At 36.0% G+C, this 24986-nt stretch overlaps 1 protein-coding gene across 4 annotated transcripts in view; it reads left to right on the forward strand.

Moving 5' to 3' along the window:
• The window catches only part of ARMC8 (armadillo repeat containing 8), a 150767-nt gene that overhangs the window by 73237 nt on the left and 52544 nt on the right, over nucleotides 1-24986 (forward strand). For 3 of the 4 annotated variants that reach the window (XM_006846610.1, XM_006846612.1, XM_006846613.1), the window contains 6 exons: nucleotides 5064-5144; nucleotides 6982-7057; nucleotides 7155-7245; nucleotides 8356-8416; nucleotides 11206-11406; nucleotides 14445-14540. In XM_006846610.1, the coding sequence (XP_006846673.1) occupies nucleotides 5064-5144; nucleotides 6982-7057; nucleotides 7155-7245; nucleotides 8356-8416; nucleotides 11206-11406; nucleotides 14445-14540 (606 nt within the window). The remainder of the gene's footprint in view (nucleotides 1-5063; nucleotides 5145-6981; nucleotides 7058-7154; nucleotides 7246-8355; nucleotides 8417-11205; nucleotides 11407-14444; nucleotides 14541-24986) is intronic. The other variant, XM_006846611.1, reaches the window with a different exon arrangement.

The following is a 24986-nucleotide window of genomic DNA, read 5'->3' on the forward strand; positions in this document are numbered from 1 at the left end:
GGTCAGCGGTTTGAAACTACCAGCCGCTCCACGGGAGAAAGATGAGGCTTTCTACTCCCGTAAAGATTTACACCCTCGGAAACCCTGTACAGGGTTGCTATGGGTCAGAACCGACTCGACGGCACTTAACAACAACAACAACATGGTCCTACTGATAGCTAACTAGAAGACCCAAGGTGAGTCTTCTAACCGCTCTAGACCATTTATGACAAAAATACTTTAATTGGCTGATCTCCATAGCTTATTTTAATTTTAAATGAACATGACTCTTATTTGAATCATTTGAAGAGTCAGATTTCACCAAATTAATGACTTTTAGAGCATGTGCTGATAGTAATATTGATAATTAGCTGTAGTGATTATTTCTGTGGAAATGCAGCCGTTTTCTGTCTGTAGTTTTGTTTTTGGAAACTGACATAACATTTCTAAGAGTCTGTAATGATTATTTAAATCCTGTAGTTTGTTTGTTAATTGGTGCATTCCAGAGCTGTGGTATATTAAATCTGACTGTTTGGGTTGTGACCCAACCACATTTCAAATTTTATAGTCAGACATGAAATTTGAATACTGCATTCATTGATTCAGAGGTTTCCAATTAAGAATCCTTGCACTGTGAGTTTGTATGTTGTTGTTAGGTCCCATCGAGTCGGTACCGACTCAGAGTGACCCTGTACACAACAGAAGGGAACACTGCCCGGTCCAGGGCCAACCTCACAGTTGTTGCCATACTTGAGCCCAGTGATGATAGATAAGTGTATTGACCTCCAAGTCAGCATTAATTCAGGAGAAATATTACCATATTTAAAAAAATTTTTTTTAACCTTTCATTGTCCTAAAACCAGTAAATCAAACCAGATGTCATCTTGTCTGTTGTGACTTATGGTGACACCATGTGCTGCAGAGTAGAAAAGTGTTCACGGCTGTGACCTTGGAGAAGCAGATCAGTAGGCCTTTCTTCCAGGGTTCCTCTGGCTGAGTTCAGTGTCAGCCTTTCAGTGAGTGCTTGAGCACAACTCTCTGTGCTACCTGGAGACTCCTCCATTATTCTACCCCCCAGATTAATATTCCAGATTTTTATTTTTACATGATCACCTTTTGTCTTAACCACTGCATGTAATAGTCTATGCGGTTTAAAAATATGAAGATAGCTCAAATGTACGTGCATTTCAATAGTAAGTATAATTTTGCAGTCATGCTTGTAATCACGATATAGTATTCCATAATTTGCTAAAGCAAAGGTTCATTGTCCATTTTAGGGAGTTTTTAATTTCTCACTAATATAAGCTGTTTTATTGAATACTATTGAAACTATTTAGTGTAGATCCTAAGGTTATTTATGAGGTTAAATTCCCAGAGCAGCCTTTTTTTTAAATATTCACACTATTTATTTTTAAGTTTTTATTGTGAATTGAGTGAAAATTTACAGGGCAGATCATCAGTTTTACATTCAACAAATCATACACCTTGTTTCATTACAGTGATTACAATCCTCTACATGTACCATTAATTAACAGTATTTCTCTCTATTCGTTTTAGCTCTTTTCTTTTTTTTAAACGCTCAGGCTTATTATAATTTACACTCAGGCACAATAATTTACACCACCAAAGGGCACATTCTGCAAGTCTTGCCTCCAGGCCGCCAGCTCTCAGTCCCTCTCTTCCCATGAATCTAGAGTTCTCAGCTGCTCCCTCTCTCCATGTCCCCATCTCTGCCTCCATCTCTGGTGTTTCTGCTTCCCAGAGTGTAAAATTGCTTGATATATTTATTGTGAGATATCCTTTCAGAAAAGCACAATCGTGGTTCTGTAGTACCTGAAAGTGTTGGCATATTTAGGACACATGAGTGATCTCTGTCCTCCCATCTCATCCTGCTTCTGCAGTTATACGTACCTTGTTAGGTGTTTGCTGTGTGCTGCACAGTGCTTTGAATATGGTAAGTGCTTAGTCCCATTTGAAACATAGATGTCTTGGTCATTATGAGAGTGCTGGTATAGGTTGTAAGGGGATAGCTAACAAGACAGGCTTCCTAAGAATCTGATGTATGTGACGCTGTGGGAAAAAGCACTGGAAAACAAAGTTGGCAGTTTCGGCCACTTCTTAGAAGCCCTATTCAGGGTCACTGTGAGTTGAAACTGACTAGTTGGCATTTAACAACAAGTAGCAAGTAGGATAAATTGTGAAGATAAACCTCAGCGCACATGTCTGCATACTGCGGTTTTTTGCCTTCCTTATAAATTTTGACACCCCAGATTAATCATCAACTGAGCTTGGCAGAATGATTAAGTAGCCGGTGCTGCTTTGGCCCTTTGCACCTCATTGTTCTTCCACCCTTGTCCACAGCCAATCCATTCTCCTACCTAGAGGTGACCTAATATTAAGAGATTCTTTTATATTCTTCAAGATATTTTATAAAGAAATGCATAAGTATATTCTCTTCCATCATTGTAACGCACATGGTAGAATACTATACGCATGTTGCACTTTTTCCTAAGTGCTCTCATGTTGCTTCCAACTCAGTGACCTCTGTAGGGTTTCCAAGGAGTCGCTGGTGAGTTTGAAACACCGACCTTGTGCGTATCCAGTGCCACACCAGGACCTTTTTTTACTTTTAACTTTTTAGGAGTGAGATTATTCAGAGCTCATAATTTAACATAATTTGAGAGATAGTTATACCTCCAGGGCAAGTTTTTATTGGCCATTTGGAATGACTGTGGTTATGATGCTGTACTCTCCGGAGAACTCGGGAATTGATGCTAAGCGATTTTTAAGGAGGCCTAGAGCCCTGGGGTGGTGCTGTGGGTTAATGCACTGGACTGCAGGGTCAGTAATCCAAGGTCACTAGCCGCTCCTAGGAAATCCTATACAAGGTCGCTATGAGCCAGAACCGACTCCATGGCACTTTGAGCTCTGGGGGTTGGGGGGTGGGTAGGTCTCTCCCTACCTGCCTGCCAGGAATGGCTATACAGCATCATTTCATTGTTGGGAAATCCTGGACTCTGAAGTTTGGGCTTATTTGTAGCAAATGATTTGCAATAAAGTTTTGAAAGCCTTTCTTTACCCACCTCTGGAGAGTAAAGGATTGTTTGGCATGCTTCGTCCTGTGAGTTGACTGACACACCGAACAATCTCAGAAACCTCAAAAATGTTTGACGAAAGTCTTAAATTCCAAATGTCTTAAATAGAATTGAATAGAGTGTGATAATCTGCTAGGATTTGGGAACAGGGTTAAATGTTTAAATTATAATGAAGATAATTTTCCTAGAATCAAGTGACTAATTTTCACTTATTTGGGGAGCAGTTAGAAAATAGCATAGATATGTGACCCTCGCCAATTTGGTTTGTAAGTGTTCTCTTTCCAATCCTTCATCACTTTGTGTGGTATTGTAAGTGATAGGAAAGTGTGAAATGCTGGCCTGAAACATTTATAGAATCAGCAGAATATAAGCTATTTTATTTTCTTTCGGAAACAAAAAAAATGTGTTGATACTGAGTGAAATTGATACTGTTCACAAAAAGAATCATCTTCCCGGTATATAAAATGTTTAGGGGCTCTTGTTTGTTGTTGTTAATTGCTGTGAAGTCACTTTTGACTCATAGTGATCCTTTATAGGGTTTCTGAGGATCGGCTGGTGGGCTTGAACCTCTGACTTTGCTATTCAAACTGACCTAGTGGTCCAGTGCTCTTCTACAGTGTCACACCATGATTCTGTTTTATGTTGTTGTTGTTAAGTGCCATCGAGTTGGTTCCGACCCATAGTGGCCCTCCTAGGGCTTTCAAGAAGCAACTGATGAGCTTGAACTGTTGACTGTGGTTCAAACTGACTTTTATTAACCCACAGCACCACACCAGGACTCTGTTTAGGGGATTATTTCCTATAAAATAGCATATGACTGCTATGGTATTTAGAAATGTATATGCTAATGTTCCTATTTCAAATGATGGATGTTTTGGTCTAAGAAAGAATAAGTATCTTGCCAAACTGAGTAGTGGGTCAGAAAGGTTGGTTTGAGGGCTTTTTGTTCTGAGCTAGTCACTGGTTTCCGCTGGTGATCCCAGACAAGTAACCTACCTTTCAGTGCTGCATCTTTCTCTTGCTAAAAATGACAAGCATGAGATAACATCCCTAGTTCCAATTGACTTTTTTATTAAATAAGTGGAGGCAGTGGGACATAAAATGAATAAAAGCTGTGTCAAATTCAAAACTTTGCTATAGCCATTAGTACCAACCACTGGGAAGATCTTCAATTGATTGATTAGTAGGAAACAGAATTTATGAAAAATACAAAGTCCCTTAAATTTCTTCTTTACCTTCCTACTCTAAGAAGTTATAAATTGAAAGAAGAAAAAAAAAAGAGAGAAACAATTATGAGTTAGAAATTGAAACCAAGACACACTATTCACTTCTCAGTAACGGAGCATTGTGTTTCTCAGCATAGCATTGTGCGAACTTCCCTGATATTTTGATGCAGGTTAGATTCTGGCCCAGTTCTAGCTCTCCCCTGCCTAGAATTTAAGTCTTAAGAATGACTGTGCCACTGTCTCCTGGGGGGCAGAGGGAAAGGGTGTGCACATAAAATGCAGAGCCCATAGTGACTCTGTTGCTGTGGTGGTGTGCCATATAAGAGTTGTCAAAGGCTGTGCCAGAAAGCTGTGCCTCCTTCCTTAATTTGGGGAGGTTAGGAGGCATCAGTTCTAGATCTGGGCTGAGGTAAGATGGCAGCCCTTTGTAGGACTGAAAACAGTATCTACCCAGCTTTTCCTTCTTTTTGGGTGGTGGGGGGCGGGGCAGTGTCTGGTAGCATTGCTGTTTATGTAGGAAAAAAATGACTGAGAGTTGTACATTGTGGTGACTTTCAGTAAACATTGTTCAGTGTTGTCGAGTCGATTCCAACTCACAGTGACCCTGTATAGGGTTTCTGAGGAGTGATTGGTGGCTTTCAACTGCCGACCTTGTGGTTCACAATCTGGTGCTGATCCTTCAGTGGTGCCACACAAGGTAGCAAGCTAAATAATTGGAAACATTACTCTTCTTAACATGTTATTTTATTCTTTTTTCTTACAGGGGCCAGATCATCAAACAATTTTATTTAACCATGGTGCAGTTCAGAATATTGCTCACCTACTAACCTCAGTCTCCTACAAAGTAAGATGTTAAACATTGTGGCCAGATTTTTATACCTTATTTTTGGTTTCTAGAATCCTGCTCTAGAAAGAGGCCCACATATTTTATTGTGTCTTTAATAGGTATGATAAAGAATAATTTTTTATTAGGACTGTGTTATAGAGTATTGTTTTACCTATAGAATTCTCTTTAAAATAACAGAAAGCAAGCAAGCTGCCTTTGTGTTTATGTTTTTTCAGGATATGGTTGTAGCATGTGTTACTATTGATTTTACCCTTGAATGTGTATAGAGTATTTAAAGTCTTTCTTCGTTAGACACCAGTACCAAGGCTGCAATTTCAGGTGGTGCCTTGAAATAGATAGAAAAAGTAGCACGTTGTATCTGAAAGACTTTGGATTTTATATTTGAGACATTTATTTAGCCACAGTGACTCAAACTTACAACATATATTCAAATACCCATCAGTATTTAGCATATGTTCTGTTTTGTATTTTAATTTTAAAGGTCAGGTTTTCAACCTTATTTGTTAAATTTCCTCTTATGTTTATGAAGGCGCTTCCAAATGTTTGTTAGAAGATAGAATGAAAAGATCATGGAATTTTCCCATGAACTTTTTGAAGCTCCCTCATATAGGTAAGCAGTGTTTTAGTATCAGGCATTGAGTTAAAATTGTGGCCATTCGTTGTTGCCCATCTAGCAACTTTGAGCACATTTGAGAATTGGGACACACTGTTCTTACTGTGTCACATTAGAACTGGGTATACCAGGAATTTCCTTTAGAGCAGGGAAAGAATTCGTTTTTGTCTTCTATCTATGAGCACTGATCCTATGCTCTTTTGATCCTTGGCATTGTTATAGACTAAGCCCTGCAAATGTGTATGTTTTGTCTATACCTGAGACGTCCACAGTTTAGTCTGGGTGAGTGGTCACGGATAGGTGTGGAAGCCAGTTCAAGATTAGCCAGAGACAGGGAAAGAACATATGCACGAGAGCAGCTTCATTCACCTGCTCTGCCCACTCAAAGGCTGACATCTGTCAGCACTTGAAAATCTTGACGCAGTTGCTTGGAGCTCTTTTTATTGCTCCTCTTCTTCCCTATTCTATAGCTTGCTCTTCCTCCATTTCTTTTTCTTCTTCATTGAACTCCCATATCTGTTGTAACAAATTTTGAAACTTACAAGTTGTAGAAAGAAAAGCAACTGGTAACATTGCTGTTTTGCCAAGGCTGCTCCACTGTCAGTGTCATTAACATATTCTAGGTTCTACCTGTAGGCACATGCTAGTGTTGTAGAGCAAGGCACAGGGCATTTTCATACCCCAGCGATCTTTTTTTGCCAATCTCAGATTCCACATCAGAATATCTATAGGCTCATTTTTGGAAATGAGGGAGAACTAGATCATCTGGTGAAAACTGATCCCTACAAAATATAAGATTTCATAGGAGACTTTGTCTTACCAACATATTTTGTGCATTGTCGTTCTTTTAACTTTGACAAGGTTTTGCTATTTATTTCTATTACTTCAAATTTAATTTTAACTTTTTATAATTTGTTTCATTCGTACTGTGCTCTTCAGAAATGTAATTGTTATTTGTATCCCTTTGAGGACTTCTGTTAGTATTTTGTTGTTGTTGTTAAATGCCTTCGAGTCACTTCTGACTCACAGTGACCCTATATAGTGTTTTCGAGGTACAACTGGTGAGTTTGAACTACCAACCTCAGGTTGAGTGCTTATCCTACAGCAGCACATTGTATGTTTATTTCTTCAGAAAAAGAATTTAGATTCCAAAAGATTAAAAAAGTATTTGTCACTTGAAAAATTAACATACATGCAATTTTTGTTCATTTATTTTTACAGGTTCGAATGCAAGCCCTGAAATGCTTCTCAGTTTTAGCTTTTGAAAACCCCCAGGTATCAATGACCTTGGTAAATGGTAGGCTGGAACTTTTAATTGCACTTACATGATTTACTTTATTAACTTTGCATATTAAAGAATTTCCTTAAATCCTTGTTATTTGTTTTATTTTTAGTTTTGGTTGATGGAGAATTGTTACCACAAATTTTTGTGAAGATGTTACAGAGGGATAAGCCTATTGAGATGCAGCTCACATCAGCAAAATGGTAAAAGTCAAGATGATGGGAGAAAGACAGTGCTTTTGTCCCCTCCTTAGAGTATTTTTAGACAACCTATACCACGAGTTGAATTTCAGTCTGCATCTTGTTTTGGGAGTTTGAAATCTGAAAGTCATGGAATTGTCTCACATTTTCTTAGATAAGGATGTCAGCTTTTTTACTCAGACCTCTGGTAGCCAAGTGGTTACAAATTGGGCTGCAAACCTTAAGGTCAGCAGTTCGAAACTACCAGCTGTTCCGCGGGAGAAAGATGAGGCTTTCTGCTCCCGTAAAGATTTACAGACTCGGAAACCCTGTACAGGGTTCCTATGAGTCGGAACCAACTCCACGACACATAACAACAACAACAACCATTAGTAATGTGCAAAACAGAAACTATCAGATAAAATTTAGGATTCCATAAAATTTTTCAACTTACTCTTCTTTGTATTTCAATTGAGATAATACACAATGAAATCAGATTTAACTAATACTTATTGTGCTAAGTATTTAGCAAGGAAAATATAACAATATAGAGACGTGGAGTGAAGCTGAAGTTGATAACCAAGGTATGATTTCAAGGAATATGCTTTCTCATCTTTAGAAGAACAAACTAAAAATCCTCTTAGAAATGTGACAGTTTATAATATAATTATGTTGTTTGGTTATATTAACACAATTCCTGGCTCTTGTGAGTACTCAGTACATGAACATTCTGTATTATTATTTTCAACAATGTTTTGAACACCTGTTGTTTAGGGGGTCTGTGTTAAATGTTTATTGTCAGTATTTAAGAACTTATGGCTCTCTAGCGTTTTGGTGAGATTTTTTTCAACGAGTCACTGATAACACTCATTGCTTGTTTATTATTTGTATGTTTAATAATTTTTATCTTAACTTCAAAACTGAGCATTTGCCTTGTTGGTAAAGTAATAGTCTCTTATAAATATGTGGGTCATTGTTTGTATATATCAGTTAATTTTCTTTACCTGAATAAGAAAATGTCAGAACCTTTGCTCTCAAGAGAAATGACAGTACTTGTCTTTGTTCTTTTATTTAATAAATATGAATGATATCTTAAAGGCAAGCAAAAACTTACTTTCTGCCATCTTATTCCAGTTTAACTTACATGTGTAGAGCTGGAGCAATTCGGACAGATGACAACTGTATTGTATTAAAGGTAAGCTAATTAGTTCTTTCAAAAATATGTTGTAAAAATTATCCAGTCCTGTAAGTCATGAATGTAAATAACTGGTATGCCTTTTTTCTTTTTTAAAGTCTTTTATGTGTGCACAGCATAAAATAATGTTGAAACCACCATGCTGTCCTTTCACTGAGGTGCCATGTAATTTTAAAATACTGGTTTTAGATGTGTTTTGAAAGGCAAAGTGAAAAAATCCTTTCTTGTTAACAACATTCCAGTTTTTATAGTAATTAGGATATAGAATTTACAAGAAATCTTTAAAATTCAGGTGAAATAAAAAATATTATACTTAATTCTTGCTCTCCATTCAGTTTATAACACATTTTATAGGAGTTTACCAATATCACCTCTGTTGGTAGTCAAAAGCTACAGTGAGAGCTAATAAGTAAATGACACATATGAACGTAATCTCTGTTATCATATTATGTCAAATACAACTAGAACTCAGAAAACCCTGGAGAAGAGACCAATTCTAAAAGTCTTAAGACATGGATTCTAGTTTTTGCCTTGTATCACTTGATAACCTTGGACACACCCAGGCTCTTAATGAAAATGGAGGCAATTATTCTTACCTGTCCATCCCGTAGGAGTCCTGGTGTGGCTCTCTGGGTTAATACACTGGACTACAAGGTTGCTTTGAACCTCATGGCTGATGGTTCAAGCTCACCAGCTGCTCCTTGGAAACTGTCTACAGGGTTGCTATGAGTTGGAACTAACTCGATACTTAACAACAACAAATCCATCCCACAGGGTTATTATGAGGCTGACAATATATGAAATACATGAAAATTTCATATTAGTTATAAAGAACAAAATAAGTGTAAATAAATTGGTCGCGTGCTATTTTATGTATGTGAGATCTCTGGTTACTGCTCAGTGAAACAAAGTAAATGAGCACCAAGAAGATGAACAATGTTTGCTTTAGTCTTTGATGAAGAGTCTATTAATAATAAATCCTGATGATCCCTAAATAAACACTCCTGCAGACAGTGCTAAGGACTTCTATTCAAGTGATCTTAGTTTATTTAACTTACTTAACTTCTCAAACCTTTCTTTTCTTCCTCATTGGTGAACTAAGTTTAGTATCTTCTTTGTGGAGTTATGAGCATGAAATTCAGTAATCCATCTTAAATGTGGTTTAGTGTTGTTTGTTGTTAAGTACCATCGAGTCGATTCCAACTCACAGCAACGCTGTATAGGGTTTCTGAGGAGCAAATGGTGCATTTGAACCACTGACCTTACAGTCCAGTGCTTTGTCCCACAGTGCCATGTTAGTAACTAATTATTCAAAGGGAAGTAAGAATATGTTTTCCCATCATGAGTGTAGGATTCAGTTGTAGAGCCTGAACTAATGTGACGGAAATCAATAGTGAATAATAGAATGTAATAAACTCTGTGATAAAGATATAATAGGGATTTAGAAAACGGCAGAGCTCAGTTGACTATGGTAGTTGTGGAGGGCACCCTATAATTATAACATTTCAGTTTATACTCTCACATTTGTAAATGTGCTTGACCAGCCTTAGAAATAATAAGTAAATGGAATGTTTTTCTTAAGAAATAAGGTAGACAAAGGAGCCCTGGTAGCATAGTGGTTTACAAGCAGATCTGCTAACCACAAGGTCAATAGTTTGAATATACCAGCCACTCCTAGGGAGAAAGATGGGGCTTTCTGTTCCTCTAAAGATTTACAGCCTTAGAAACCCTATACAGGGTCGCTATGAGTAGGAACCAACTCAGTGACACACAGCCATCACCACCACCACCGCCACCCACCACCACCACCCACCACTACCACTAAGGTAGATACTTGGCTACCAACTAAAAGGTAGTGAAACCCTCTTGCTGCTCCATGAGAGAAAGGTGTGGTAGTCTGATTCTGTAAACATATTCACCTGTGGAAACCCTGTGGGACAGTTCTACAGTGTCCTTTAGGGTCAACCTAAAGGTTGTTTTAATGTAATGTAGGTAAATCACTAAGACCAGTGATGTTGAAGGATTGCAGAGCTAAATTTGAACTAGTTAATACCACAGTCATTCTAAGAAGCTCTTGGGAAAACCTAGGAACTGTGTTTGTGGCATTTTTCTCTCAGTACAGGAGCACTGGCAGAATGTAAGTAATGGTATTTTTGAAGCTGTGTTTTGTTTTTGCAACTGAACTATTAATTGTCAAACCAAAAATGAAATAGTCATCACAGCCATAGTAGTTTATTAGGTAAAACTAGCACAGTTTTTCTAAAGCAAGATCGTTTCTAATTAAAATAATGTATATCTTTTCAGTAACTAAATACATAGGTGGGGTAAAACCATCTTTCATACTTTGTTGTTAGTGCCATCAAGTCAGTTTTGACTAATAGCAAACCTGGATAGCGTTTCCAAGGAGCAGCTGGTGGACTTGAACTTCCAACCTTGCAGTTCAAACCAAACTTTCAGTCCAGCTCATTAACCCACAGTGTCACAAGACTGTACAATAAAGCTTCAGTTTTATCAATCTCAAAAGCCTAATTACAGTTTGTATTAGTGTAGATTAAATGTATGAGGTAGCAGTTAGTATGTCAGTACACATATGACTAATATGCACTGAATTTTGTTTATTTTTATATTCCAAAGAAAACTTTTGTTAAACTTTGAAAGCCACTAAAGGAAACATTGATCGTAAGCAACACTCCCAGTAAAATCATTGAGTTGACTTAATCACTACATCATCACCATCAAGCTGTCTTTGCTTTTACCACACACAACTAATTAATCTCACTGTCTTGCAGACGTTGCCTTGTTTGGTTCGAATGTGCAGTAAAGAGAGATTACTGGAGGAGAGAGTTGAAGGAGCTGAGACTCTTGCATATCTGATTGAACCAGATGTTGAGCTACAGAGAATCGCTAGCATAACTGATCACCTCATTGCCATGCTTGCCGATTACTTCAAATATCCCAGCTCAGTGAGTGCCATCACTGATATTAAAAGGGTATGTTCTCTCTTTCCTTTCAGCAGCTCAAGAGAGATATTTTTAAAAGTTTTTCTTACTGTTCCTATGTTTGAAACAATTGACAATTACATTTTAACACCCTTTTGTGTACTAATTATTGTCAGTTTTTGTTAACTAAGCAGGTAAGCCAGGAAGAAGATAAGTGCATCCCTAACTGCCCACTAAAACCCCAAACTAATAGAGTCTTTATTCTGGGTATCTACCAACACCATCTGATCCTCTTTGAGGTCATAGAATCATCTCTGTTGCAATCCCTTCTCAGTATGTAGGTCAAGAGTAATCTTTTGTTACAGGTGTCTGAGTGCCCTTCTTTTACTCTACTACAGATAGTGTTTTCTTTTCACTGCTTTTTCTTTTACTTTTTGCTGTCTTTTCTTTACTTTTATGTTGTGCTTTGGACCTGCTACTGGTAGCTGAAGCACCATTTAACCACTACCTTGTGATATTGAAGGACTGAATTTTGCTATTTTTCCTCAAGCTATAAATTCCTTTGAAAAGACAAGTGTTCCTTTTGGCTTTTTCTTCTCAACCTGTTTGTCAGATCGTTTTCTCTACATATAAGAGAAAGTATATTTAAACACGCCATCGTTGGAAAAGCATTGCCTCTTAATTAGTAACCAGTATGGTTGCATCAATCAGTACATCAACAGGAACTGCCAGAAATTCAAACAAGATTCAGAATAGGACATGGAACAAAAGATGTCATGGTTGATGTCAGATGAATATTGGCTAAAAGCAGAGAATGCCAGAAAGATGCTTACCTATGTTTTATTGACTATTCAGAGGCATCTAACTATGTGGATCATAACAATTATGGATAACATTACGAAACATGGGGATTCCAGAACACTTCATTATGCCCATGCTTAATGTATACATAAACCAAAAGGCATTTGTTGGAACAGAACAAGGGGATACTATGTAGTTAAGAATCAGGAAAGATGTGCACCAGAGTTGTATCCTGTTGCCATGCTTTTTTCAATTTGTATGCTGAGCAAATAATCCAGGAAGCTGGACTATATGACGAAAAAGTGACATCAAGATTGGAGGAAGATTCATTAACAACCTGTGATTTGCAGGTGACACAACCTTGCTTACTGAAAGCAAAGAGGACTTGAAGCACTTAATACTAATGAAGATCAGACTATAATTTTCACTTGGGATTTAAAAAGCTTAACCAAAACCCACTGCCATTGTGTACATTTCGACTTATAGCAACCCTGTATAATATTGCCAAAGCTGTAAATTTTCGGTAGCAGGAAACCTCATCTTTCTCCTGGTGGGTTTGAACTGCCGACCTTGCAGTTAATAGTTCAGTGCATATACAGCAGCCACCAGGGCTCCTTTCAGTAGCGATTATACCTCACCATAAAACAAAAATCTTCACAAGTGGACCAGTAATCAACAGCATGATAAATGGAGAAGATACTCAAGTTGTCAGTGATTTCATTTTACTTGGCTTCACAATCTTGGAAGTAGGAGTCAAGAAATCAAATGACATACCGCATTTGGTAAATCTGCTACAAAAGAACCTTTTTTAAGTGTTCAAAGGCAAAGATGTCAGTTTGATGACTAAGGTATGTCTGACCCAAGCCATGGATTTTCCGTCACCTCATAGGCATGTGAAAGCTGGACAGTGAATAAGGAAGATCAGAATAGAATTGATGCCTTTGAATTATGGTGTTGGATAATAATACTGGAAGTATTATGGACTGCCAGAAGCAGAAACAAATCTGTCTTTGAAGAAGTCAAATCAGAATGTTCCTTAGAAGCAAGGATGTCCAGACATTGTCTCTTCATACTTCGGCCATGTTATCAGGAGGGACCGGTTTCTGGAGGAATGTAGCATGCTTAGTAAAGTAGAGAGTGAGCAAAAAAGAAAGAGGGAAACCTTTAGTGAGACAGATTCACACAGTTGCTGTAACAATGCATTGAAATATCACAGTGATTGTGAGGATACCAAAGGACCAGGCAGTGTTTGGTTATGTTGTACATAGGGTCACTATGAGTCAGAACCGAGTCAACAACAACTGGTAGTGCAGAGTTCAAGTGCTTGACTACTAAGTGAAAGGTCAGTAGTTCAAACCCATCCGCTGCTCTACAGAAAAGAGCTGTGGCAGTCTGCTTCTGTACCACTTACAGCCTTGAAAGTCCTGTGGGGTGGTTCTACGTTCTCCCATAGGACTGATATGAGTCTGAGGCTAAGTTACATTTCTTTGTTTTATATTTTTATATTTGCTCTCATTAGATTTACAAGTTTCATTTCCTGCTTCTGTCTTTTGTGCTGTTATTGTCATACAGTACCTTTTATATGTCTTATGAGTACCCCCAATACTTTGTTATTTTTGCTTTAAATATTCAAGTATCTTTTAAATAGACTACAGTAATAAGAAAAGTACCTTATATTTACCACACAAATAATTTCATCATTCCCATTTGTGCAGAACCATACTTAAGTCTGTTAGCATTTTCCTTCTGCCCTCATTCCTTTAATGTCTCTTGTGATACAAGTTGTTGGCAAAGCATTTTCTCAGGTGCACTACAACTTTCTGATGTTTGAGAAATTTAGTGAAATCCTTCTAAAGACATTGGTGTGTAGTAGTACTCAAGCTACCAGTTGTGTTCTGGGGCTAGAAAGGCCAGCATGTGCTTTCTTTTGGAGGAGAGCATTCCAAAGAGCTGCTGCGATGAAATATCAGTGCCAGTAAAACTACCATCTAATAATAATGGGTTTTTAGACTATTTTGGGATCAAAGGTTTTTATCTATCAGTGCCAAATGTTACAGTGTTCACTTTTAGACAGAAGCAGACAATATGCATTTCAGGCATGCAGAGGCAAGCATAGGCAAACCTCAGTCATGTGTGAACAAAACCCCAAAATAATGGGGGAATTTCATTTACAGCATTAGTAAATATGTTAATAGATGTTAATTTTTCTTGAAGTCTACTTGTTTAGTGTAATTGAAGTTTTAATTTGTGGTCTGATTTGAACATGTCTTTATTTTCCTCTCCTGTAGCTTGATCATGACTTAAAACATGCTCATGAACTCCGCCAGGCTGCATTCAAGCTCTATGCCTCTCTAGGAGCAAACGATGAAGACATCCGGAAGAAGGTGAGTCTGGGAGAGGGGCGTCCCCCAGTCCTGACAGCCAGCAGGCAGGGAGTGACGTCATCCTGAAAGGCGTGGTGAAGAGCACTAACAGTGACTGTTTGAATATAATAAAGCAGAGTGACTAAAGGCATAATTGAAGAATGAATGGGACCCGGATTTGGGGGTTGTTTGTTTTTAGAAACATAGAGTGGCATGGCCGTGTTGGAATGACAAATAACTGGTGTGCTTTTTGTGTCATTAATATGGATTATGTTGCACATTTTTTGCATGTGTTGTGATAAAAATCAATTCTAGCACTGTGAAGCTTCAGACACCTTGAAAGAACTAACAATAGAATTGTAAATGTTATTTATGGAAATACTTTTTTCCAATGCCATTGAAAAATTCAAATTTTTATTGTATATTGTTCTTTAATATGTGGCTTAGTTATGTTTTGATTTATTTTGCTACTGTGCAAGTTTGATGTGAATAAAATATTTGTGGATGATAATTTTATGTTTAGTGAGTGGTCATCTGAATTTTCAAGCTTCCAAAAAATGTTCACTGGTATAGCACTCTGATGTTATTATAGACTAATCTAACACTCATTTCATGTCCTTTATGAGAACAGTTCCAAGGAGGAAGGTATGAGTGGCTCCCTGCACAAACCAAATGACTAGAGCTTACCACTAGGAAAAAGCAAATTCTATACAGGCTTTTAGAAACCATCAGTGAGTAAAACCACATGTTCTGTCTTGATGAGCCATAACAAAAAATAGCAAATTCGGCATTAGTTATAGAACATGACAGTTTACTACTAAATCTCCCATCTACATTGATATTTTAAGAAGCACTGTGAGATAATTGAGTATTTACCAGGATTTAGAGAAGTAACTTCAGGCCTTTAGAGAGAATAGGGAACAACCTTAGGTTTGTAATGGAAATGAACCATTATTTGAAGAAAATTGATGTGATAGCAGTAAGTTTAGATGTGTAATTAGCTTTGATTTATAATAAGTGCAAAAAGCACAAGCTGAATGTTCTCCATGTACCTCAATTTAGTACAGTTAACAGGATGCTTTTAACTTGAAGTGTTTTTAGTAAATGTCTATAAAAATCATTTATGACACCGTAAATGTATTTGTAAACTGTTCCTTTAAAGCAAACATTCTTCTGACGTGATATACCTTATGTCTAAATATGATTTATGGATGTTGATGCTGATATTTCATTCAGTTTAGCAACTTGGTGTATTGCAAGGGAAGTGGCTTTTATGACAACACAGATAAAAATTTGAATTGACTTGAACTGTATAACTTAAATACATAATGGTTTGTTTCTGGATGATTATTAGGGCCATTTGGAAGCAGAAAAAATTTTCCATTCATTTAGCTTCCAGAAGTTATACTTTGAATTAAAAGGGAGAGAGATAGATCGACCATAATGGGGAGAAACAGGGTGTCCATGTGTACTTCTTTGTACTTTTTTGTTAATAAACTATTGTTTTGGAATTAATGACTTAATTTGTGATATCATGTTCTAGTCATACTTGCAACATAATAGTATGATTAGTAGTTTATTAAAACTTTTGTATTTATAATGTGTGGTAAGGCGAATTTATCCTGATCATTTCTGTAGAAAGATGACAAATAAAGAATAAGTTATCATGATAAATTATAGTTTGTGTGTGGTGAAGAAAAGATACTATGACCTTCTTGTATAATGGGGATTATATAGAGTTTTTAGGAAGATACTTAATTTCTGGGAAACTAAGTGTTTCATTAATTTACAGTTCATAGTAACTGATAAAGAGAGAAATTGTAAAATGAAAAATATAAAGTAATTTTGTGATAAAATTCACTTGGAGACTGTTCTTAGGAGTGGAGCATCCTTATTTTCAGTGTTCAGAAATGATAAATGATAATCCCTTTTTCTTTAAATACGTTTTTTTCTGTTGAAATAATTTGGATAGATTTTTATTTTCTACATGAGATTTTTATTTATCTTTTGCACGTTGTGCCTTATGAGCTTTGCATTTCTTTTTTGTGGTGATCCTTGAAGTACTATGTTTATTATTGTTTTATATTTAATTACAATACCTGCTTGCCTAAATGAAATATCAGTTAACTGAGTTAATAGGTGAAGATTCTCTGAAAGAAATTTCAAGGAATGACCCCCCCCACCCCAAACAAATAAAAAGAGCAACAATAGGCTTTTTTGTTTGTTTTAGGAGAAAACCAAGAAATACTCACGTGATTTGCCTTTTAAGTAGGAAATGGGAACAAATAAGTCAATAAATACAGTAAACAGTATACTTGTATTTCGTTGCTGTATTATGGCCAGTTAAGGGAAGAGGAGTCAGAATGGGGAAGAGAAAACAAAAGCAAAGAGGTAGAGACAGAGGTTTATACAGTAGGGAAGGAAAAAGGCACAGACCTTTCTCTTCATAGAATTGTGTCTTCGTTTTATTGCTTTCAAAGACTTACAGACCCCACTGGATTTTCATTTCTTGATACCCACTGTTTAGATGAGACAAAATTAAGCTGACAGTTAGATATGCCTGTAGCTCAAGAGATTTACTACCCCTGCTCTGGAGCAGTGTTGGGGTATTCCCATTAAAAGAAACCAACAGTTTAGCAGCCCCTGGAACATAATAAGTACACAATAAATATTTGTTGAATAAGGGTGGAAATGAATATGCAGAAATAATACATGGAATGAGTGATTTCCTTATTATGCCTGGATCTTTCTGAATCCTACGCAGAATGAAGTTGATACTCTAAGCCTAGCTTTGCAGCCTTTATCACTCTGTGGTAAACTTGTAGATATTGTGACTTCTTTGTCAGCTGGAGCACAGGAGGCTAGTGCTGGTGGATTGAGTTCCACACTGGTTGTGACTTGAAGAGAGAGAAGAAGCCCAAGCAAAGATGAAGGACCACTGAGCTTGGCAACAGTGTGGCCTGGCCATCTTAAACTTAGTGAGTTTAGATTCAATGTGATAATTGACCTTGACTTTGAATTGATTCAGATTAGGTGAAGTAAAGGCAGAGGCAGGGATTGAGGGCTGAGTAGAAGGGCTCAGAGCACATTAACAGTAATTGCACTGATAGCAGTACCAAGGAAAATAAGCTGCAACCTCTGCTGAGTGGAAACTCTAGTCTTTAATGATAGCAGGAAGCATAAATCCAGTTAATGGGAGAGTAAAGAGAGAAAGGAATTTTAGAATCAAGCGAATAGATCAACAAATACAGGTATTGGCATTTCCAGTGAACATCCCAGTTGATGGATAAGCCTTGCTGAGACAGCAGTGCATGTTCTCGAGAAGCAGATTCTTTCCTAACAAAGAATTGTGCTCTACACAAACCATCATTTGATTGGTATTTATGGATCATCAGTCAGTTTGGATACAGAACAAAGGCTGTTTCCCTTTTATTCTCTTCAAGAAACAAGTAGAATATGTTAGAGTTAGAAAAGTGTAAATTGAGGAAAATTAGGAGTAGTAAAGTATAAATTAAAATAAAAGAAAACTTAGAAACTAACCAGGATGTAGTCTCCTATTTTTGATAAAAAATTAAACACACATTAAAAATGTCAAATGAAATGTTTATTGTAGCCTTTCCTTCTCTGGGACAACTGACTAATAAAGCCTTTCAGAAAGCTTTCTGCTTGGATTTTGAATACTTGTATTTTAGTTGGAGATCCCTTTTGAAGAACTCGAATGTAAGCTCATTGAGGGCAGGGAGATTTTTATTATATGTTTTGTTCATTTTATATTACCATCATCTACAACAGTGTCTGGTGCATACTTGACACTTAAAAAATAATTGAATGAATGAATGAACAAATGAGTTAACAATTTATATTACAAAAGACATTATTAAAGTCCCAGTATCAGATTATGTTAAGGACCTCTCTGCATCAGAAATTTTCCTAATCTCACTAGCAACACTATGTGTATATGAAGAGAGATTTTAAATGTACATCATAATTGTATAAGGAGTTTTACTCTACTTAGAATAGAGAAAATGCAGAAGCTACCATTTTTTTCAAACAGCAGGCAATCCTCAGGGGATATCTTCTTATTTGGATCGAGCACAGAGAATATGTTGTATTATATACCACTAGTCTGCTTCATTTTGAAATAATTTTGACCATTATTTCCTAATTAGAAATTATAGTTGCCTTTTTTGTCTTTTCAAAATGTTTGATTAAAATATTTTAATAGCTTTCACAAGTATAAATATGGGCTGCTAACCTCGACACTTTTTTCCCCATTACAGAAATGAGACTTTCAGGAACCAGCCTGTTCTGTAAAGTGATGAAACACCTATATAAAATACTTCCTTCCCAATTAATGAGTGTCTTTTTCGTAAAGTTGGTAACTTAATTCTGTATCGATTGATTGAATTACTTTCATTGTATGTGGGTAGGGAGAGCAAGCAGGGAATGAAGATTAAAGCATGGAAACAATCTTAAGTGTCGGCATTTATAATTAATACCTCAGTAAGTGAGGAAAAGTAAAAAAAAATGAACAGTAAAAAATTTTCTGGAGACTCAGAATTCTTTGGAACTTTGATATTTATGGAGCTGTCCTTGAATTCACTTTAGAAATGCATAATTTAATACTCTTTTTGATCATTTTAATGCTTCCCTAAATATTTTATTTTTTGCTTGTAAAATTTAAAATCCAAAGTTTTTATTCCTTATTGGAAAATAAAAATCATTGAATCAAGTGGTTTTTATGAAATGTGAATCAGGTAGCTAAAGGTGGGGTTCTTTTCTTTCTTTGTTTTTTCCCCACTTAAACTGAACTTTTGGGTTTTTCTGAGATGCGTAGGTAGAGGAAAATTGGAAAATAGAAAAGTGAAAATTTGTCTTTTATCCTTTTTTTCGTAGCCTAGGAAGTTATAGCTGCAGGCTTATTTTGAAAAGGAGATACAATATTTTCCAAATCTTTATCATGGTGTCTGTCACATAATAGTTACTCAATAAATGGAATAACCTTTTAGAGTATACTACATAACTTCATTTGTAAGATTAATAATAAATATCTATAAATTTATTAGGAAAAAGGTGAATAATGGTATAAATAATGGTTTGCAAAGAAGAATATGATCTTATGCTCTCAATTTCTAAGACTGTTACTCATGTCCAATAAAAAAAAAAAAAAAAAACTAATATTACAGAAACACAGGCTGTTTCTATAGTTTACATCTTAATGGAAAAAGGTCTTTTACTCTTATAATTATTTTTAAATGTATTTAAGGTACTGACTTTAACAAACTTTTTTGTTCTTGTAGTATGTCTTCCCAAGCATCCAAAAAAAAAAAGGGGGGTGTGTGGATTAAATAGAAAACATAATATTTATTAATTGTTGAAATTGTAATCATTATAAGTTGTCTTAAGAAGTAAGGAGGTAAATTTTATTTGCTTTTGGTTATCTAAGTATTAATATCCATGGATTCCTGTGATTTCTTCAAAGGATCATTATTCATGTGATACCATATCCCGAATATATCTATGAATTTTGAAGAAATAGAAATTTTTTTCTGTATTTTTTAAAGTTTATATGTAAACTTAGGTCAGTTTTCCTTAATATCTTTCTGCTGTCTCCACAACTTGCCAAGAATTTCACTTTGAACGATTTTCTCTTTTATTATAGCTTGACTTTATTACTAGTTGGTTTTCTGAGTATTTTCTGTATTATCCTAAAAATCGTGACATGAAAGGTACAGCTTCAAATTTGTTTTTGCCTTACTATGCAATTTGGCAGATGTAAGAAATCCTTTTTACACTTTAGTTTTTGTATTAAAACAAATAGCTTCAACAGCTAATTTCCATGATACCACAATTGTAGAACCCTTCAGAACTTTCTCTGCTACAAAATAGCTTTAATCGGTGGATATATTATTAGTTATTGTCTTAAAGCTAGCCTACCAAAGAATTTTAAATGAATCCTGCAATATTTGTTCATGATGGTAAGTATTTTTTTATAAAAAGTAAACCATGCCAGGACCAGGCTTTTCCACTTGTCCACAGTGTTGAGACCCTTGGCCTTCCGCTTACTGAAAGAAGCAAACATGGAGTGATAATGCTAAGTACATGAGAGAGGTATTTATTTAAAAAAAAAAAAAAAAAAAAAAGTGACCTTTTTTTGAAGTTTTATTAAATGGAGACATAGAGTTTAATATTAATACTTGCGATATTATAATTGGATAAACCATAAAATTACAAGTCCAGTTCTTTTCTTTATTTTTATTTTTTGTACTTTTTATTGTGTGTGTGTTTTGTTTCTTTCATGTATGAAGCATAGGTTGGTGATTTTGTTTAAAACCTAGTTAAGAGACAGATGTCTATAAACTAAGTAATGACCTAAATTATGGTAATTATTAGATCTTTAAAGCTAAAATTAGTGACTTGTTGAATTTTGAAGAACATACGAGGGTGAGTCAAAAATTTTTTGCACTTGCGTTATATTAAAATGCTCACCCACATGCATGGCTGAAAACAACTTTGAGCATGAACATGAAATGGTTATGTCTAATAGATGAGTGACAGTGGATTATATGGCAAGTCATTTGCAGATCAGCCATGGCTGTGCTTATGAAATAATCCTTGACAGACTTGGATTTTGAAAAGTTTGTGCAAGGTGGGTACCGAAACAACTCAGAGCATTAAGAAAAGTGTTTGGGCATCTGCAAACAAAATTTGGATCAATACTTGAAGGAAGGTAAAACTTTCTTTTTTTAAAAAAAACAAACAAACATATATTGCTGGTGGTGAGACTTGGATTTATCACTGCAAGTCTGAGAACAAATGGCAGAGTATGGAATGGAAACATCCTCAATTGCTGACCAAGAAAAAGTTCAAAAGTCATTCGTCAGTTGGAAAATTGATGCTTACAGTTTTTTGGGATTCCCAAGGGCTAGTAATGGAACACTAGCAGGAAAAAGGTTCAGCAATCAACAGTGCTTGTTAACAGTGAAAAGCTCACTGAAGAAGCCTGAACTTCAGATTAAGCGCCGAAGATTGCTATCGAAAGGCATTGTGATCTTGTATGTCTGCTTATGCAAGAGCACATCTTGTTCTCTTATGCAAGATCACATCTATTGACACTTTGCAAAAACTTCATTTTGAGGTGATAAAGCATCCTCCCTATGGTCCTGATCTTGCTACATCAGAGTTTGACCTGAAAGCAACCCTTCGAGGACAGAGATTCACCTCTGATGAAGCAGTGAAGACAGCAGTGCATTCATGGCTTGTGCTCAGCCTAAAACATTTTTTAATAAGGAAGTGCAAAAGCTCATTGACAGATGCACAAAGTGTATTGAAAAGCAAGAAGATTATGTCGAAAAATAATGTATTTGTCTTCTCTAAAAGCTGATTAAAATAAATCCTATAGCCAGAGTGCAGATAATACTTGGCTCACCCTCGTACTATGTGGGAGTGAATGAAATGTTTGGAATGACTGGGTTTTTGTGAAGTAGTAGACGTTGGGAAAATTGAGTTTGTGGTGAAAAATCAGGAGTATTCCTACACTGTTCATATGATTAAAATGTCAGCGCAAGAGTCAACCTGTGATGATTTTGTAGTGGTGAGCATATATATATATATATATCAGCAGTTCGAAACTACCACCTGTTCCACTGGAGAAAGATAAGCCTTTCTGCTCCCATAAAGATTTACAGCCTCGGAAACCCTGTACAGGGTCGCTATGAGTCGGAACCGACTCCACAGCACATAACAACAACAAATATATATATATAGTATTGTTTTGTTTTACCTTTTTTTAGTGGTTAGGGGACAAATCAAGAATAATGTTTCCTGACATATAAATAAGTATTTGAAATTCAGATTTGTATCTATAAAGTTTTAGTGGAATGCAGTCATATTAATTATTTCATATGTTTGTGTGGTATTACAAAAGCTGAGTTAAATAGTTGGGACAAAATCACATAGTGTCATAAAGCCTAAAATGTTTACCACCTGTATTTCTACAGAAAGTACTTATCCACGTGGTGATAATATTATATAGTTAAACAGAAAATGCCATAAACCAGTGTGATTTATTTGCCTTCCTGTCTAGTACCTGATATGGAGTCCTACCGAAGTTGATTTTATCTGAATGATTTTCATATATAACAAGACCTCGGAAATTGGATAATAAATGTGGTTTTTGGTTATGGTAGGAAATGTTACTGGAGTCTGTGTACTAGTTATCTGAGTTGCCTGAATAAGAAAGATTTTTCACGATGCCAAAGAAATACACATCTAGTTAAGCTAATATCTGTTATTAAGCATTTTAAAATACAAAGCATTGTGTTAGGTAGCATGCCAAAATCGTGTAATTCAAATACCTGTACCTAAAGATAATCTGGGAAACAGAATTTAACATAAACAAAACTACTACCATTTACTAAGCACTTCCTGTGTGCGAGGTACTATGTTAACATTAGCACATTACCTCCCTTCAGCTTCATACAATCCTGTGAGTTAGGTGTTGCTGATCAGGAAACAAGGCAACCTAGGGCTAGGAAGTGGTCAAACCTAGAATCTGTCCCCATATGGTTCAAACCAACCTTGTGGTCCAGTGCTTAATCCTACAGCACCATACACCAGGACTCATTAGTGGAGACAATGATGTAGGATAACAAGACATTTCAGGAAAAACGAAACAAAGACTTTATTTTTTTCCACCTAAACTGAGCTGAAACAACAACAACAACAAAAAGTGAATTTAGAGAACTTAGTATAGAGCAGTAACAAAAATAACAACAAAAAAGTGAATTTAGAGAACTTAGTATAGAACTTGATATTTGATGCTAGTTTGTTATAAAGCCTCATATTCAGAAGGCATATTTTTCTCTAATGGTTTTTATAGCCTCAGATTCAGGCTAATAAGGTGCTTTAATTGTGTTTTTGTGTCCATTTCATTCATCTGACATTTATGATGTACTATATATGTGCCCAGTAATAAAGCAGAAGACTGGTCTACTTGTAGATGCCTAAAATTTAAAGTAGTCAAGAAGACAAGACATTAAACCACTGTGTCAAGATATAACTAGAATTTAAATAGTCTGTTATGAATGAGTTTGGACATGTCCTCCTCTTTCTTGTAAAGTTTATTTGAAAGCCCTCTCACCTTGCTCCATTTTATTCAAATCAGTGATTTCAGAAGTTTGGACCCAGGGATCTCCATATTTTGTTCCTGCTGCATATCAAATGCAAATATTTTTCTAAGGGCACTGTCTGCTTATGATCACATTGTCAATTATTGTTCTAGAGAGAAGCATCCAGAGTTAAATCATACAGTGGAAGTATTACAACATTTATTTTGTAGATCACTTGTGGAATAGATTTAAACTTGAGGCAACATTTTAAAATCCTTGGATCTCCTTTAAATACTTGCTCTATTGTCAAGCTACTGTACTGGTCACCAGAATATAAATTCCAAAGAAGCAGTACGTGGCATATTGTAACTTGTATTTATCGAATCAGTTGTGTATCTCTGGACCATAATATTCAGCCAGACTTAAGTGCATGGCTCTGTACACAGAGGGATAGGTGGTAAACAAGGCTATTGTGTTCCACAGTTTCTGGGTAGTACATCATTCACATAGTTGGGTGGAAAACAATGGGAGATGAGGGGAAGTTTCTAGTCCTGTTGTTTGAATAACTTAATTTTTTTTTCTATGTTAAAATCAAAGTGTATTTTAGTGACTTTTTAGGTTCTATTTTGTCATTAATTGAATGATTGACCTTTAAAAAGTACACTTATAAATAGAGAAATATTTTTTGATAGAGGACATACTTAGTCTATTTTTAGACAACTATTTCTGGTTTTATGGGAAGAAGTCAGGCCAAGAGAGAGCATCTCTCACTTTCTACTTTTCCAAGTATAGATATATTTAGAACTCACACTGTTTTGTCTAAACATTTTAGTTTCCCATCTATCTAGAAAATAAGGTATTGAGGTCGAAATGATAAAGTAGCACTGAAGGCATTAGAAGTCTTCTGGAGACTTAGTTGCAAGAATGAAGTATAAATGTTTATGAGGGGGTCCACCATAAGAGCTCTCCTCCTATCCTCCATCCTTGAAGTGAAGTGATACTGCTCCCAGGATTAACTCTGCAGTAGAAGCTAAAGTTTGGTATTTTCAATAGAAAATTAATAAAAGGATGTCCTACAAGTCTTTTTTTCTTCTTCTCCTTTTAGTTCTCTAGCTAAAAGGAGGCACTGTTTCCCCCCACCCCTGCCTGCATCCTAAACATTGTTCTCTTGATCCAAGATCATAGAGTTAGAGAAATCTGGTATAAAAGTGGGAGTAGATACATGAGTAGAGGAGAGGAAAAAGTGCCTTGTAATGTGTTTATCAATCAGTAGGATAGGCACTTGACCTCAAGGCTGGTTTGAACCACAAGGTCAGTGATTCAAACCTCACTAGCCACTTCTCAGAAACCCTATACA

The sequence above is a fragment of the Chrysochloris asiatica genome, unplaced genomic scaffold (genome assembly GCF_000296735.1).
Source record: "Chrysochloris asiatica unplaced genomic scaffold, ChrAsi1.0 scaffold00028, whole genome shotgun sequence".
Taxonomy (NCBI): Eukaryota; Metazoa; Chordata; class Mammalia; order Afrosoricida; family Chrysochloridae; genus Chrysochloris; species Chrysochloris asiatica.